The sequence below is a fragment of the Phascolarctos cinereus genome, unplaced genomic scaffold, assembly GCF_003287225.1.
Source record: "Phascolarctos cinereus isolate Bilbo 61053 unplaced genomic scaffold, phaCin_HiC Scaffold_1;HRSCAF=81, whole genome shotgun sequence".
NCBI lineage: Eukaryota > Metazoa > Chordata > Mammalia > Diprotodontia > Phascolarctidae > Phascolarctos > Phascolarctos cinereus.
The window spans coordinates 39,583,779-39,599,809 of record NW_027555514.1 but is presented as its reverse complement, the minus strand read 5'-3'; the positions used below and the strand labels follow the sequence as shown (position 1 = coordinate 39,599,809).

At 43.7% G+C, this 16,031-nt stretch overlaps 1 protein-coding gene across 1 annotated transcript in view; it reads left to right on the top strand.

The window, feature by feature from the left end:
- The first annotated feature begins 3,310 nt into the window (after positions 1–3,310).
- MRPL3 (mitochondrial ribosomal protein L3) overlaps positions 3,311–16,031 on the top strand; it is a 45,150-nt gene continuing 32,429 nt past the window's right edge. Inside the window, exons 1-4 of the mRNA XM_020987266.2 lie at positions 3,311–3,459; positions 6,090–6,274; positions 7,480–7,571; positions 8,457–8,555. Of these exons, the coding sequence (XP_020842925.1) occupies positions 3,389–3,459; positions 6,090–6,274; positions 7,480–7,571; positions 8,457–8,555 (447 nt within the window). The 5' untranslated portion in view covers positions 3,311–3,388. The remainder of the gene's footprint in view (positions 3,460–6,089; positions 6,275–7,479; positions 7,572–8,456; positions 8,556–16,031) is intronic.

Here is a 16,031-nt window from a genome sequence, read left to right as displayed (position 1 = left end):
GTATTATGAATACTCAAATCAGCCACAAAGCACCTAAGAAGGAAGGTGCTGTCCATGTCTAGACAAAGAACTGATAGATAGAAGGATGCATAGTATGGTTTTACATATCTTTATAAATCTGTGTCAAATGACGGGTTTCTCTAGTGCAGGGTGGGGAGGGAAGGAGAGATACAGTTCGGAACTTAAAATGTAACCAAAAAATAAATATATTTTTTAAAAAGGGTGGACTTCACCATATTGCTCCACTATTCAATTACCTCCACATCATCCCTATTATACTTTCATGATAAATTATAAGTCCTTTTTTTGTGATACAGAAACTCTTCACAACCTGACCCAACATACCTTTCAGTCTTACTACACATTACTCCCTTCCATGCACACTTAAGTCCAGTTAAACTGGCCATCTTACAATTCCTCATACACAACATTCCATTTTTCACTTCTCCCATCTCTGACATCCTCCATTTCCCTCTCCATCATCCCCGCCTCTCATCTCCCTCCCTTTCCCCCACCCCCTTCCCGTGGAATCCTTGGTTTCCTTCAATCCCACCTTTTGAATGAGGCCTGTCCTGCTCTTCCCTGCCTCCTCCCCCATCCCTTACAAACCTTTCCCCACAAATTTGCCTTTAATCTGCTTTTTACGAGTTTTGCACATACTTCTATGTGCATACATTGTCTCTCCCCTAAGATATGAGCTCCTTTGAAGTCAGAGAATGTTTGCTTTTGTCTTTAGTGAGGGCACTTGGTAGGTTAATTGATTGATTGAGGAGGGTACCAGGAACCAAATAAGAGTCAGGACACTTGAATTCTAGGCCTAGTTTTACTCCTAATTATCTGTGCTACCCTGAATAAACCAGTTAATCTTCTAAACGCAAGGTTCTATAGGGAAGGCATAATAGATATATAATACATTCCTTCCCTTGGAAGACCATAGAGTAACATATTTAGAGTGAGAAAGGACTTTAGCGATCATTTAATCCAATCTTCTTATATATAAATGGAGAACTTATGGCCCAGAGAAGTTTAAATGACTGGCCCAAGGTCATCCAGGAGCTCACAACCAAGTTGACAAAGAAAGATTTTCACACATGCAATAGAACTACATGGGACAGAAAGGCCAAAAATATTTATAATCAAGGGCAAAAACTTACCAGTCTATGTTCAAGGCCAGGTAGAGGAGAAATAAATGTTGGCCAGAGTTAATGGTGACGTTTTCATGGAAGAGTTGGGCCTTAAGATGAGCCTTGAAGAATAGTTAGGATTTGGACAGATGGAAAAGGGGCAAAAAAGTATTTCCAATTTAGACAATAAATCATTGAACTCACAAGCCACAATGTGATATGGTGAGTAGAGAGCTAGGTACCTTTAGAGGCAAAAAGACCCCAGGCCAAGTCTTTACTCTGATAGGTACCAGCTGTGTGACTCTGGGTAAGCAACTTAACCTCTGAGGCACCAGGCAACCCTTTCAGACTGCATTGATTGTGTTCGAGAAGTAGCTTTTTCTCAACTTGGAGTTTCTTCAACCATTGAAACCACAGGTTGAGGTTCAGTCCCTGTTTACTCTCCCTCATCAGAGCCTTCCCCGGCCAGGATTCTCACTTATCAGGGCTCAATAAACAGTTAAACTCTTGACAAGTTGAACTATCAGAAGCATTGAAAGACTGCAGCTAGAATGTCAATAGAACACAGAAAATAAATTGCATAAAACACGGTGATTTCAGGCAGAGATTGCCTAATCTATCTGAAACTGTTTATATAATAGAGGCGGGAGTTGGCTTTCAGCATCTCAGGTGTAGAATTCATTGGCTTAGATTTGTGCTGTGAGGACAGCATCTGGACATTAGTTGGAGTTTCCCTCCCTCCCAATATTATTATTCCCCTTTTTAAAGTGGGAATAAATGCTATGCCCTGTGAGGCTTCACATGTAATAAAACCACAAGGACATCTGGCTGCTTGAGCTCAATAAGCTATTTTAAGTATTTTCTCCTGGGTCTCTTCTCATTTTCCAGTTACTGGGAAGTGGGGAGAGGGAGTGGCTCACCAATTTCTTTCCTTCTGTTTCGGTTCAGCAAACCATCCAGGCAAGTTGCCAGGACAGTGAAGCCATTCCTAGTGGGGTCTAAATACTACAGATGGCAGATGCCAGGGCTGCATGACCTGGGAGACCCTTAGGAATCCATTATTTCTTCCTATTCCTACCCTCCTCCCCCACCCCCACATTCCTTAGTGCTCACACAATACTTCCCAATCTGAACTTGGGTCGTGCTGACCCCAGGACCAACACTATCCGGGGTCACATCAAGGCTTCTCTGGGTGACAGATGTCCAGACACAGTAACTCATTGTCTGTTACTTTCACTGATTTTCACTATCATTTTTCACTGATGATAAAAATCACTAGACCCGATCAGTTCCTTGAGGATGGTTTGAACATTTTTTTTTTTAGGAGAGGAAGGGGATTGGACATGTTTTCCATGGCCCTTCCAATCACACCACACATGATCAATATGATGCCCCCAGAGGAATCAGCAGCGTCCAGACCTTGGGGAGGTAAGGAGAAGGACGTAAGGTCCCACAAGGAGGGACTCTGTCTTCTTGAGCCCTCCAGGGCCTGGCCTGGGCCGCGGCACCGAGGTCAGTCTAGGCTCTCATGTTCTGCTCTTCAGTCTAGCACCCTGCCTCCTGTTTGCTTTAATTCCCGATTCCCCCCTGGAAATCAGACTGAGTCCTCCGAGGACAGAGCCCAGGAGCCCTCCTCCTGGGCCAGGGAACATCAGCTGTTTAAAGCCCCCCTTGGTGGGATGCGGACTGGCCCTTGGCGCTTTAGAGCCTTGTGAGGCGGGACCATTACTACTCTCCCTTTCTACAGATGGGGAAAATGAGGCCGGACAAATGAAGTGACTTGCCCAGGGTCACCAGGCCAGAGGGGGTCTCGGGCAGGGCTGTCAAACGAGAGGGCTGGACCGGAAGGGCCTAAGGGACCTTCAGGGTTTGGCTCTTTAAGAGTATGATCCAGAGTCTGGGGAGGCAGGTTCAAATCCCAGCCAGGACAAAGTCAGTCAACGCCCCTCTCTGCCTCAGTTTCCTGGTCTGTAACAATGGGTAATTAGACTGGAGGTGCTCAGAACTCCCTTCCAGCTCCACTTCTAGGAAGGTGCGGGCAGGCCAGGAAGACGCTCCCCTCCCCCTCCACCCCCATCAGTCCCCACGGGAGCCGCCGGGGGAGGAATCCTTGCACCACGTGAGCAGGGAACCGCGGCTTCCGTGTGGTGTTTCCGGCCGGACAGCTTTGTGCGGAGGACCGGAAGAGGGACCGCCGGGAGCGCCGGTTCCGGCGCCGATTTGCCCGGGGAGAGGAAGAGGGAGGAGAGGCGGCTCCCCGCGCCATGGGGGGCTGGAGGCTATTGGCCCGCGCAGCCGAGGGGCTGTGGGCCCTGGGCGGCGGAGGGGGCTGCGGGTACGTGGGCCTCGGGGCCGGGGGGCTGGGGTGGGGGGCGGCGCGGGGGCGCCCGGGGCTTGAGCCGCCAGGGCCCCCCCTCCCATCGGGGACAGGGGAGTGGGAGGGTCGTGTTCAAGGTCACACCGGGAGCGCGGCAGGTCGTGCCCTCGTAGGCGCTTAATAAGTGCTCGACTCTCTGAGCGTTACTAAGTGGCAATCGGTCTGCCGGCATTTATTAAACACCCACGGTATGCCGACGCTGTGCTAAGCGTTTGGGGATACCGAGATAAAGAATCAAATACTCTCTTACGGAGTTTACGTGGCGGGAAGGGAGGTAGAGGCAACGTGGAACACCCCAGTGTCCCCTTAAAGCTGCCCCGAGGCTTCTGGGACGCAGAAAAGTGAAGGTGGGGGAGGGGTGGGATCGGCAGAGGAATGTGGCTTCCTCCGGGGGCTTGGAGCGGAGGCCGAGGCGGTGGCTTCGCTCTGGACCCCGGCATTGGGTCAGCCCTCCTTGCAGAACCTGCTTTTGGTTGAGTGCCGGTGTGGACGAGGGGCGTCCGGCGTAAAGCGCGTTTGAACGTGGCACATCCCCTTTGCCCAGTTTCCGCCTTCGTTACCAAGGTGCATTGGGGTGGTAGCCCCTGGAGATCCGCTCTCTGTCAGGAGCACATCGTCCATTTAGGGATGATTTTGGTCCGCGTGGGAACGAGGAGGATTTCCTCCTGATACGCCTGGTTACTTAATCCAGAACTTAAGGAGTCTGGGATGTCGTCCGTATGAAAACAACCCCCTCACCTCCTTGCTTTAGGGACAGAGTTGTCTAACAGCAGGCCATACTGCTGAGTGAGGACAAACCAGATTAAAACATAATAGGAAAATATTGAACAAAATAAATACAAATACAACGTAATAGAACATAAAAAGAGATAATGTTATCTAAGATAATTGCAGCCTGCGGGATCTTTATGTATGGTTTAATGGCTCCCTGTTTCTGTTTGAGCTTTGATGCCACTGACACTTATAAAAAACGAACACAATTATCTAGTGGCCAGTCTTAAGGTGAGCCTCTCTGAATTTTAGCTAGGTCGATCTTCAAGCCTTCATTTCACTTTCATTCTACTCACGGGGTTATCATCCCAGTTCAGTCCAATATGACTCTGACCTAGACCTCTGCAATATTGGACTCCTACCTGTTCCCTCTACCTCCAGGCTTCCCTTTCCAATTGGTCTTTCACACAGTTGCCAAATTAATATTCTTAGAGCATAAGTCTGAACCAAGCACTCCCCGTTCAGAAGGCCTCGGTGTCTCTCTTGCCTTTAAGATCAAACACAGACTTCTGCATTTGATCCTTTATCATCTAGATCCAGTGTGCTGTTTGTACACCCATTTTGCATGACCCCTTTCATATAGTTCTGTTCCATCCAAACTGCTAATCCTTTATATGCTGTTCTATCTCCCACCTCTGTGGATTTGCACAGGTTTTCCCCTTCCCCGAAATGTTCTCCCTCCTCACATCTTATGATCTCTAGCTCCTAAAGCACCCATCACTGATACTCAAGAAGCTCTAGGGACTCCTTGTTGTTTGCTTCTAGGATAAAATGTTAGCTCCTCTTTTCAGCATTTAAGGCCCTTCACAATCCAGCCTCTTTCCAGGCTGATTATACCTTCCTTCTTCTCACACTCTGCACTTCACCAAACTGGCCCATTTCTGCTTCCTCCCACCTCCATGCCTTTGCCCAAACCAGGGGTGGGGAACCAGTAGTCTCAAGGCCACGTGTGGCCTTCTAGGTCCTTAGGTGTGGCCTTTTGACTGAGACCAAGTTTTACAGAACAGATTCTTTTATTAAGGGAATTTGTTCTGTGAAGTTTGGATTCAATCAAAGGGCTACACTTGAGGACCTAGGGGGCCACATGTGGCCTTTGAGGCTGCAGGTTCCCCACCCCTGGCCCAAGCTATTCACCATACCTGGAATGCTCTCTTAACCTCTTCTCACAAGCCCCAGCCTTCTTCAGGGCTCACCTTCTTCAAGGAATCAGAGTTAGCTTGTTGAAAGAAACTTCTTTCAAAAGGCTGAAAATATGCATTTTGTTTATATCTTGTATTTACTTGCCCCCTAGTACTGGGGTTCTTAACTAGGATCCATGAATTTACTATTTTGCTAATTGTATTTCAGTATAATTGATTTCTTTTGTAATCCTGTTTCATGCATTGAAGAACATAATTCTGAGGAGGCCATATACTTCCCCAGACTGCCAGAAAGGTCTGTGACACAGAGAAGGATTAAGAACCCTTGCAGCCTGGTAGAGTGGAAACTGCTAGAGGGCGGACACCCCCACTTCTGTATCTGTAGCCACAGTTCCTGGCAAATACTTTATCATTGTTTAATCAGTGAAGCAAATTGATAGGATGTGCTGGAGCTGTTAGACATCAGGATTGCCAGAGACGACATCCAGTGAGCTCTTTAGTAGAGTAGATATGCCCTTAAGGAATGCTGGTAGGGTTTCAGATTTAAAAAGGTAACTTTTCAGTTCTTGTAGCTTTAGTTCCTTCTTTGATCATTGACCTTTTTTTTTTTTTCCCCACAGTGCTCCTCTGTGCCAGATTGGAAGGAATGATTTGACCTGTTTTCTCTTACCTTGACAGGTCGCACTTCAGCCTTATTGTGAGAAGCACACATGGGGCTAGTTCTACCTGGTGGCATGAACATCTGTCTGAAGAAAATTATAAGTTTCTTAAACAGTTAACTGCTGAAGAGTACAAGGCCCAAACTGCAAGTAAACTGTGTCCTCTGAAAGATGAACCGTGGCCCATACATCCTTGGGAACCAGGTATGCATCTTATTTGTTTGAGGGTTTTACTTTTAGGCTCTGGTGACATTTTTTATGTCAGATACAAGTATCTTTCCAATCTTTGGACATAATAAAGTCTATTTGGGGATGAATAAATGATAATCTAATTGTATTTGGGATTTGTGTCAAACTGTCTTAAACCTCTAGCCTTTCGCTGAAAAGGTTCCCTACTAGTAAATGATTTTTTGAGTGACTTCTCGTATTGTACAGTTAAACTGTATAAGGAGAGAGGATCATTTTGCTTAGATATTCAAAATCAGACTCAATTAAAAAAAAAGATTACCTAAAAGAATTAAAGATGAGTAAGATGTGTTACCTAGAGCGTCAGTGTCCGTGGGATGTTTCAGTATACAAGGGCTGCCATAGATTCTGCTTCTGTAGTCTGGTAATGTGCTTGCTATGAGTTCTTGCAGGTGCTGCGATGATCTGGGCCTTCTTTGTGTGCATTCTGCTGTGGCGTTTGTATGGTACAGTGATCAGAGGGGCTGAGTGTAGCTTCTTAGAGTTCATGAGCAAAATCTAACTTGTGGCAGCGGATTTGACCAATTTGCTATAACAGTTCCCACCGTCCTGGACTCTCCCAAGTGCCCTAGCTGTGGTCCTAAATTTTGGGCCTTGAGTCTAGGAACATTCATTTAATACATTGAGAGTAGATGGACATTGCAAAAGAATAAAAGTGAGTTTAATGCTTCAAAAACTATTGTGTTTGAGCAGTCAGTCCCTGGTTGGTTTGTGTAAATTCCTATACTGTTGGGTTCCTGCATGTCTGTTACCAATAGCTGTATGTCATCCGTTTGTTGAATATTTGTATGTTTGAATAATAAATATTTGATATGCAGCTGGTTGTATAGTACACAGAGCACTGGGCTTGGAGTCAGGAAGACCTGAGTTCAAATCCAGCCTCAGACACTTAGCAACTGTATGACCCCGGACAAGTCATTTAACCTGTTTGCCTCAGTTTCCTCATTTATAAAATGGGGATAATAATAGTACCTATCTCTTGGGGTTGTTGTGAGGATCAAATGAGATAATACTTGTAAAGCACTTAGCACGGTGCCTGGCACACAGTAAATACTACATGAATGGTATATATTATTTGTGTTGAAGCTGTATTATTTGGGGAGAACAATGATTTTAAGGTTGTGTTGCAAAATGGTGAAATCTTTTTTTTTTTAAATTTCCAGGTTCCTCAAGAGCTGGTCTTATTGTAGCAAAATTGGGCATGATGCCATTATGGACCAAGGATGGTAAAAAACATGCTGTCACATTACTTCAGGTAATAAATGGAAAATAGAATCAATCCCAACAATTGTCACATTAATTATATGTAATGATTATCCACAGACTATGTATATTGTAGGTGGTCATAAATATGATTATATGCCAATGTCCTGTGTAAGACCAGGACATTTTGGCAGGCAAAGAGTGGGGGCAGGGGGGGGTCACAGATATGTCCAGGCCTAGGATTTCATCAGTAGAGGGAGCCCCTGGTGAGGATACCCCCCAAACCAATGCGAATTGGTAACTGCTATGCAACTGAGAGTCTTGGAGAGTTACTTAGGATAAGCACTTGAACCCAGGTTGCACTTATCACAAGGCCAGCCTCCTCACACCCGGGACCAGATAACTGTGGTGTTTGTGTGTTATGGAGCTAAGCACTCTGACTAGTTACTCTGATGGATCTTAATAATGGTTCCTAAAATTTTGCCAGGGATCCGCGTCAAGCTCACTGATTTATACGATTTGCTTTGATCTGGAACAACAAAAACCTAACTTGCTCTAGATCGAGTCAGGGCATCAGATCACATCAAATAAACACACTGATGTGATTGACCTTGTGCTGTACATTCTGGGTTGATGCAGATGAGAACTTTCATCCATCTACTGGTTATTCAAACTGAAATTGTGCTTGTTTTCTGTTTACTTTATCATGTGGGTCAGCCTTGAACTAGATGCCTCAGGACTTCTTCCAGCTCCCCAGTTCTGTGGTTATCTGAACCAAATGAGAGCTCTAGCTCCCTGTTAGAGACATAGTGAAAGCAGTTAGGTTCTTACTCAATATAGTAAACTTACTTGGCCATAGTTTAAGTGTTCTATAAATAATGTCATTTAAATGGAGTTCTGCATTTTAACTTTTCACTTACATGGATTTATCTTTAAGGTACAAGATTGTCATGTTCTAAAATACACTCCAAAGGAAGAATGTCAGAGGAATCGAGGAATCCTCGTAGTAGGAGGAAAAAATGTATCACATTTCTCTGTAAGTTACTGTTTATAAGAGTAAGTAATTTGCATAAGGCACTTATGAATTGTTTTGTGTCTTGAAGCTGTAGAACTACAAATTATTTTTTGGTCTGTGAGCAAATTACTTAAATTTCTATGTCTTTAATTCTGAGCTTTTAAAATTTCTATTTTAAAATGATATCACATCTCTTAATTCCTGAAAATAACCAACTCCTCCATATTCGTGTTTCTCCTTAGCTCTTGGAAAGAAAGATGTATTAGCTTTGTGTTGCTGAGATATATTTTTCTTTAATTGTAAATTATCTGTAACAATGTAAGCAGGCAATAAGCTTAGAGTATAACACATACCACCTACTTTAATAACAACTGACATTTTCTTTAATAAAGCCCAGAAAAGTAGTGCCTAAGTGGGGAAATGGTTCCTTTTCCTTTGACTGGTTCTGTGTGTGCCGTGCACACAGTTGTGCTGAATGCTGGGAGGACAAAGACAGAAATGAAACAGCGCCTGTTGAGAGAGAGAGAGAGAGAGAGAGAGAGAGAGAGAGAGAGAGAGAGAGAGAGAGAGAGAGAAGGATTGTGTACAGAATAAGTATGAGCTAAGTTTTGGGTATAACTCCAGGCGCTGGGGCCATCAGGAAAGGCTTCTTGTGGAAGGTGGCACACGAGCAGAGTCTTGAAGGATTTTGAACAAACAGGACTCACAAGAGGAAGATCACTTTGGCAGGCGCAGGGAGGCTGGATTGGGAAGGGAGAGGCTTGGGGCAGAGGGGCCAGTTAGGAGGCTGTCATAGTAGTCCAGGTGGTGAGTGATGAGGCCTTGAAGTAGAGGGGAAGGGACAAGGTACCAGAGAGATTGTAGCTGCAGCAGCAGAGGGATTTGGCAGCTGATTGGATGTGGAGGATGAGAAGGGTGAAGAGTAGAGGCCGTGCCTGGGTGGCACACCTGGGTGCCTGGGAGGGCAGCAGGGCCCTAGAGAGAAGTCACATGTTCAGAAGCAGAGATTGGGGGGACAGGGGAGACACGTTCATCAGTGTTTGTCAGATTGAACTGAAGGTGCTATTTGTGGCAACAGAACACACACACACACACACACACACACACACACACACACACACACACACACACACACACACACACACACACACACACACACACACTCCTTCCTCATCCTGCAGCAATCTTCACTAGATCTTGCAGTCTCTGCCTCTCTGCCACTCCTTTGAGAAAGCTGTATGCCTGTGGTGCTTCGGCTTTCTTTCCTGTCACTCACATCCAGATTCTTTGTACTCTGGCTTCTGACCTCATGATTCAACTGAAACTCCCCCCCTCTGAAATTATCAGTCATCTCTTCATTTCCACATCTTGTCGCCTTTTCTCAGTCCTCACCCTTCTTGACCTCTCTGTGTCTTCCTCAGTACATTCTTCTTTCTAGGTTTTTGTGACGCTGCTTTCTTCTGGTGGTTCCTTCTTGGTCATTTTGTCCGTGTTACACCCACTAACTATGGATGTATATCCCTCGGGACTGTCCTGGGCCCTCTTGTCTTTTTTGCTCTGTGCTGTCTCTTGGTAATTTCATTAGCCCCCGAGGCTTCAATTACCTTGCACAGGATTACCAGATCTATTTACTTTCCCCAAACTCACTTGTGAGCTACATACTCTCCCCCTACCACCAGTTGCCTTTTAGACAGCTTGAATTGGCTGTTCCATAGGCATCTTAAACTCAGCATGTCAAAAACAGAACTCAGTGTCTTTTCCCAAAAAGCTTTCCCCACCTCCAGACTTTCCTGTTCCTATCAAGGGCACCATGGTCCTTCAGGACACCCAGACCCACAAATTGGTGTCATTCTTGGCCCCTCACCTGCCCTTGGCCCACACATGCATCTCGTTCTGCCCATGCAACAGCTCTCCTGTGTTCCGTTGGTACGAAGTCTCTTGTCTTTTGCCCAGACCAGTATAACCCCCTTCTGACCGAAGCTTACCTGGCCTTGGGCTTCAAGTGTCTCCCTCTCTGCCAAGGGGATTTTTCTGAAGTTTAGTTCTAACCACGTCATCCACCTCCCTCAGGTCTCTCCAATTCCTTTCTGTCCCTAGGATCAAACAGGAACTCTTGTGTTTCGTTCCCTCCCATTCCAGTATTTTTTACATTCAATTGCCTCCCCATCACTCTCAGATTCAGCCGTGCCGGCCTCCCTGCTGCTGCACATGAGAGTCCCCACCTCCTGCCTTAGTGCCACCATGCAGGCCGTCCCTCCCGCCTGGCATTCTCTGCCCTCTCACTTCCTCCAAGACTTGGCTTCTTCTCCCCCCTTCTGATGGAGTCCTTTCCTGGCTCCCCTCACTGCTGGTGCCTTCCTCTTGGATGGGATCTAGGTACACCTCTTTACTTACATGTTCATTCCTTCATTGGGCTGGGAGCTCTTTGAGGGCAGGGGCTGTTTGCCCTTCTGAGGCAGCTACAGAGTGTAATGGATAGCACTGGACCTGGAGTCAGGAAAACCTAGTTCAGATTCTGCCTCTGACACTCACTAGCTGTGTAACCCTGGGCAAGTCACTTAGTCTCTCCCAGCCTTAATTTCCTCATCTGTAAAATGGGAGCATAGTAACAACACCTGCCTCCTAGGTTTGTTATGAGGATCAAATGAGATAACATAAAGCCCACTGTCAACCCTAAAGCAAAACATCTGTAAATGATAGCTCTTGTTATTATTGTTGTTCCCATCATGATCATTATTACCATTATTCGGAGTGATAGACGATAGAATGGAGGGCTCCTCCCCATCAGAGTTTCCTGCCCTGGTTCCTCAGCCGGAGCCTCTGACCAGCTTCTGCTGCTGCTGGCTTGTCTTCCCTCCTTGCCCAGTAGCCGGCCTCAGGCCAGTGACTGTACCACACCCTAGGATGCAGCCAGCAAAAGGTGCAAGTGCCCTCCTCGGTCAGCACTGAATCTGCACATGGTCTTAGGGATGCCAGCTGGTTTTTATTTCTGCTCCCTGCAGATTCAAGGCCCTACCTTTTGTGTCAGGGGCTGCCTCTTGCCTTAGGACACAGCTGCAGGTCCCCAGATTGGAAGGTTCTGTGTAACAGCCTTCTGGATAGACCGTGTCCCCAGTGCCCAAAGACCTCTGTTCATCTCTTTCTGCTGACCTGGGCTGGAAAAAATAAACCCTTGTGATTTCTCCTTGGATTTCCCAATCACTCAGTCTGGTGCTCATTCCGAATCTGGGAGGAGTGTTTGGGGAAAGCTGGGCTTTGTTGCTGCTTCCTGCTCTGCCATCTTTAACTCCCCTGTATAGGAATGTCAGGTATTCCTCTTTGGAGAAAAAAAATGTTTTGAGGACTTAATGAATTCAGGATTTCAAGACTCCTGTAGTATTTAAAAACGATAGTAAGGTTTTTAGGGAATCTTTTTTTTAGTGTTAAATATTTTTATTTTTCAAATGGGTTCCAGATGTCATGGGTGCAGTTCTTTAGATGACAAGTGTTGGTTTTCTATTATTACTTCTTTAATGCGCGGTTGGTCTCTCACCTTCAATATTACAATCAGGTTTGTAAGCATGTGCCTTTTTTACAAATGCTTTATCCTTTTGCAAGTGGTTTGTGGTCTGTATTGCTTTCAGAAGAATTGTGCAAATTAAACTAAAAATGTACTCACTTTGGAATATTTTGTTAAATTTATTCCAAAGATGAAGAAAGAACCGAAAGTCCAGTGTGTGCTTAGAATCCCTCTAAACCAGTATTTATAGACTGGTTCTGCAAAATGATACTACTTTTTGGCTCTCTGAATATAGGTATTATGAAAACATTTCTATGCTAGTAACATTTAATATTTTAGATAGGGAAATGTAAACTGAGACATTAAAAATATTTGTTACATGTGGCAACGTCAGTAGAAAATTTTGTCTCCAGCCTTTCTCCTCCTCCGCCCCCCTCCACACATGATGTACCTTACTTACTGAAGTACCGATTCTCCATTTATGGATTCTTTCAGTATATTTCAAGCCCCAGTACTGCACGGCCAGATTAATTTTGGAAGTGCTGTCCTAAACTCTGTTCATTCATGCTAATGATTCGATTTGACTTGCCTCACCTATTCATTAGTGAGTACTACTACTGCAACAGAATGCTTCCATGGAGCCGTTGCATTTCCTCCGTAGCCCTGGTTCCCAGTCCAGTCCTGCTCATCCTGTGGCACCCCCTGGCCATATTTTTGCATAGCTCCTCCACAGAGGAGCTCCTCAACATGCCAGCGGCTTCCTTGGAGGCATTTCTTTATTTTGTGGGTATTAGTCACTGGACTGTTCAGCTGTTTTCCTTGCTCGTTCTGCACAACCCTCCAATCTTCTTTTCCAATTACACATTTCCTCACTGACATCCCTTATGCCACCTGGAGAGTAAGCCGCCGTGTCTGCTGTGTTTTTCTCCATTGCCTTTTGAGTTACCTGCAGTTTTGCTTCCTTGGAAACCATACCTCATTTTTTTAATGATCCATCTCAGCATCACAGAGTAACCACCACATTTGGACCACCTCAGGCCTCAGTTTACTTTTCAGAGTAGAAGTAGCATTTAAGACAAAGTTGGGAACAAGGCCAAGTATAGACTGAGGAGATCTTTGTCAGAGAGTTTGCAAAAACAGTCTTAAACATTAGAAATCACTTTACACGTATCTCAGGGAAAATAACATACCAGAGGAATGGAAAAAGCATGGATAATAATTGTGGCAGTATTTTTCTCTCCCAAAGCATTATAGAGAACATTGATAATTGGTGACCCATAAACAGATTTCCTTACCTTTTTAGAATCTTTCATAGAATTATTTACCCCATCAATTGAAAGATCCAAAAAATACAAGATCTCCATTTTTGTTGTTGTTAATTGCAAAGACGTTTGATTCAGCAGAGCAAAATACAGCCTTAGACTCTCCTCCAATAAGGGGTCTCTTGCTTAAGTACATACAAGACTCCTTAATAATTGCAACCCAAGAGATATAACTTTGTTCACCAGTCTCCTGGTAATTAATGTCAATTGAGGTAGAAAACAGGAAGTTGTATGGTTTTCAAAGATAACTCTTTACTGGAAAGAAGATGTCTTGCACAAGGTCTAAATAGAAGAGGAATTCCCCATAGATTGCAACAGAAATGTTACTCTGATAGATAAATTGTATTCCCAAGTTCTAGTCAATATTTAAGGAATGTTCATTTTAATAAAACAGAATAGTCTGGGCAGTCTGCTTGTATTGCAGTGATTTGGGGCCTGTATAACTATGAATTGTTAATGACCTAAATTTACTAAAGGACAATTAAATAGCTCAGTGGATAGGATGATGGGCCTGGAGTCAGGAAGACTCATTTTCCTTAATTCACATCTGGCTTCAGACCAGACTAGCTGTGTGACCTTGGGCAATCACTTAACCCTGTTTGCCTCAGTTTCCTCATCTGTAAAATGAGCTGGAGAAGAAAGTTGCAAACCACTTCAGTATCTTTGTCAAGAAAATCCAAATGGGGTCAGATAAGACACACACCTGAACAACAAAAACTGTACTAAGCTTGTACCTGTCTGGTGTGAGCTGGGTCTCGAAGGACTTGATTCTGTGGTTTCACCAGATACTGACTGACCTTTGATTTGATGTAAGGAGCTTATTTAGGAGCTAGTCTAAGTCACTTCTTTTAATCAGGCAAAGCAAAGTGTTTTGTTAGTACTGGGGGAAGATGTATTATGATATGAGAGCATAGCGACAAAGATCAGCCTCTTCAGATGACTGCCTTTATAATGATATATGTAAATAGGTCTTATGCAAGTCTTTATAAATAAAATATACGTTTCTGTAGAGGAGAGAGAAGTCTTTTTTTGAAAGAAAATCATCGTTAGCCCACTTGCTGTTTGTCTGAGGACTACAGTATGAAATAGTAATTGAAAAATAAAAACTAGGTGTATAAAATATTTAGACATTTTAAAATAAATTTATAAAGACTCCTTGTTTGTCATCTGCTAGAGTTTTTTCTTAAATCTATGATAAATTCATGCCTAAAATAAGTTGAAACTAAATTCAGTTGCTTTTTTTTTTCTCCTTTTGCAACATTAAAAAGCCAAGCTTAAGAAGTACATAGTACCCACAATTAAGGACATTAAACGGCCCAAAAATTAACGTAAATCATTACACCTTAGGAGCAGAGAAGTGTTTCCACTATGAAAAAAGAGCATTGCAGGAAACTTAGTGGGTCATGGTAGCAGCCTCCTTATAGGTGGAACTATTCAAGTGCTATAGGCCTCAATGTCCCTTAAGTTATCTTTTGAGAGTATTCATTTGGGGGGCAGCTAGATGGCGCAGTGGATAGAGCACCGGTCCTGGATTCAGGAGCACCCGAGTTCAAATATGGCCTCAGACACATAACACTTAACTATCTGTGTGACCCTGGGCAAGTCACTTAACCCCATTGCTCAGCCCAAAAAAAAAAAAAGAGTATTCGTTTGGTTCTTTAAAAAAAACAAAAAACTTTAGTTGGAATGTTGCTGTTATCTCTTCCAGGCTTAATATATTTAGTTTCATTTGACTGATAATCATTTTTATCTTAGAAGTTTTGTTCCTAAAATACAACTTTTGATGTATTTTGTCATTTCATTAAAGATAATAAATAATGTATTATTTTGTTTCTTCCATTATGGTTTTTTCTGTGTGGAAGTGGTTGGGCTTAGGCATTATCATGTTTATTGTTAAATATAAAAATAGCCTCAGGATATATTTAAAGGTGAATACTTTAAAACCATAATATTCATGAAACACCACCATTGTTTAATTGTCACATGGGACTGTTCTATTGTCAAAATGAGTTTTATGTTCCGTCCTAAAAGTTATTAGACTGATTCCTCTTGATGTGATCAGAAAGGAAATTCAGTGATGTGGTTTGGCTAGCGAAAGTTCCATGTCTATATTTGGTTTTGTTATGAAGATAAGCATGATAGAGGTCATCGGTGAGGCATAAACAGATCTTGTAAAAGTAGAAGAAGAGAGAGCTGTGCTGGTTCTCTCTGATGAGGACATGTACAGAAGGTAGATGACCCACAGAGAGTCCTTTAGAATGACAGGCATAAATTATGTCTTCCTCCATCCTTTGGAGAATAAGTTCTCAATAAGAAGACCCTTAATTAATAATTGATTTATTCAAAGAAGATTTTAATAGTCTTCTGTTCAAGGCACTGTTCTGGGTGCAAAGGGGATATAAACATGAATGACAGTCATCCTTGCCAACAAGTATTTGATAGCGTGTTAGTGAAAATGAAATGTGAGTGCTGGGATGTGGAATTAGGCTTCAGATTTACTAGTTGTGTATCGATGGACAGATCCACAATTACTTTAAGTTATAGACAGGCTTGGAGTTTCCATAACTGTGAAATTGGAAGTTCCTAAGGTTTTAAGGAAGCTTCTTGTGTGTACAGATAATGATCAAGAATGTGATAAATGCTAGGGCATCTGTAGAGAAGGGAGGAGAAGACCCA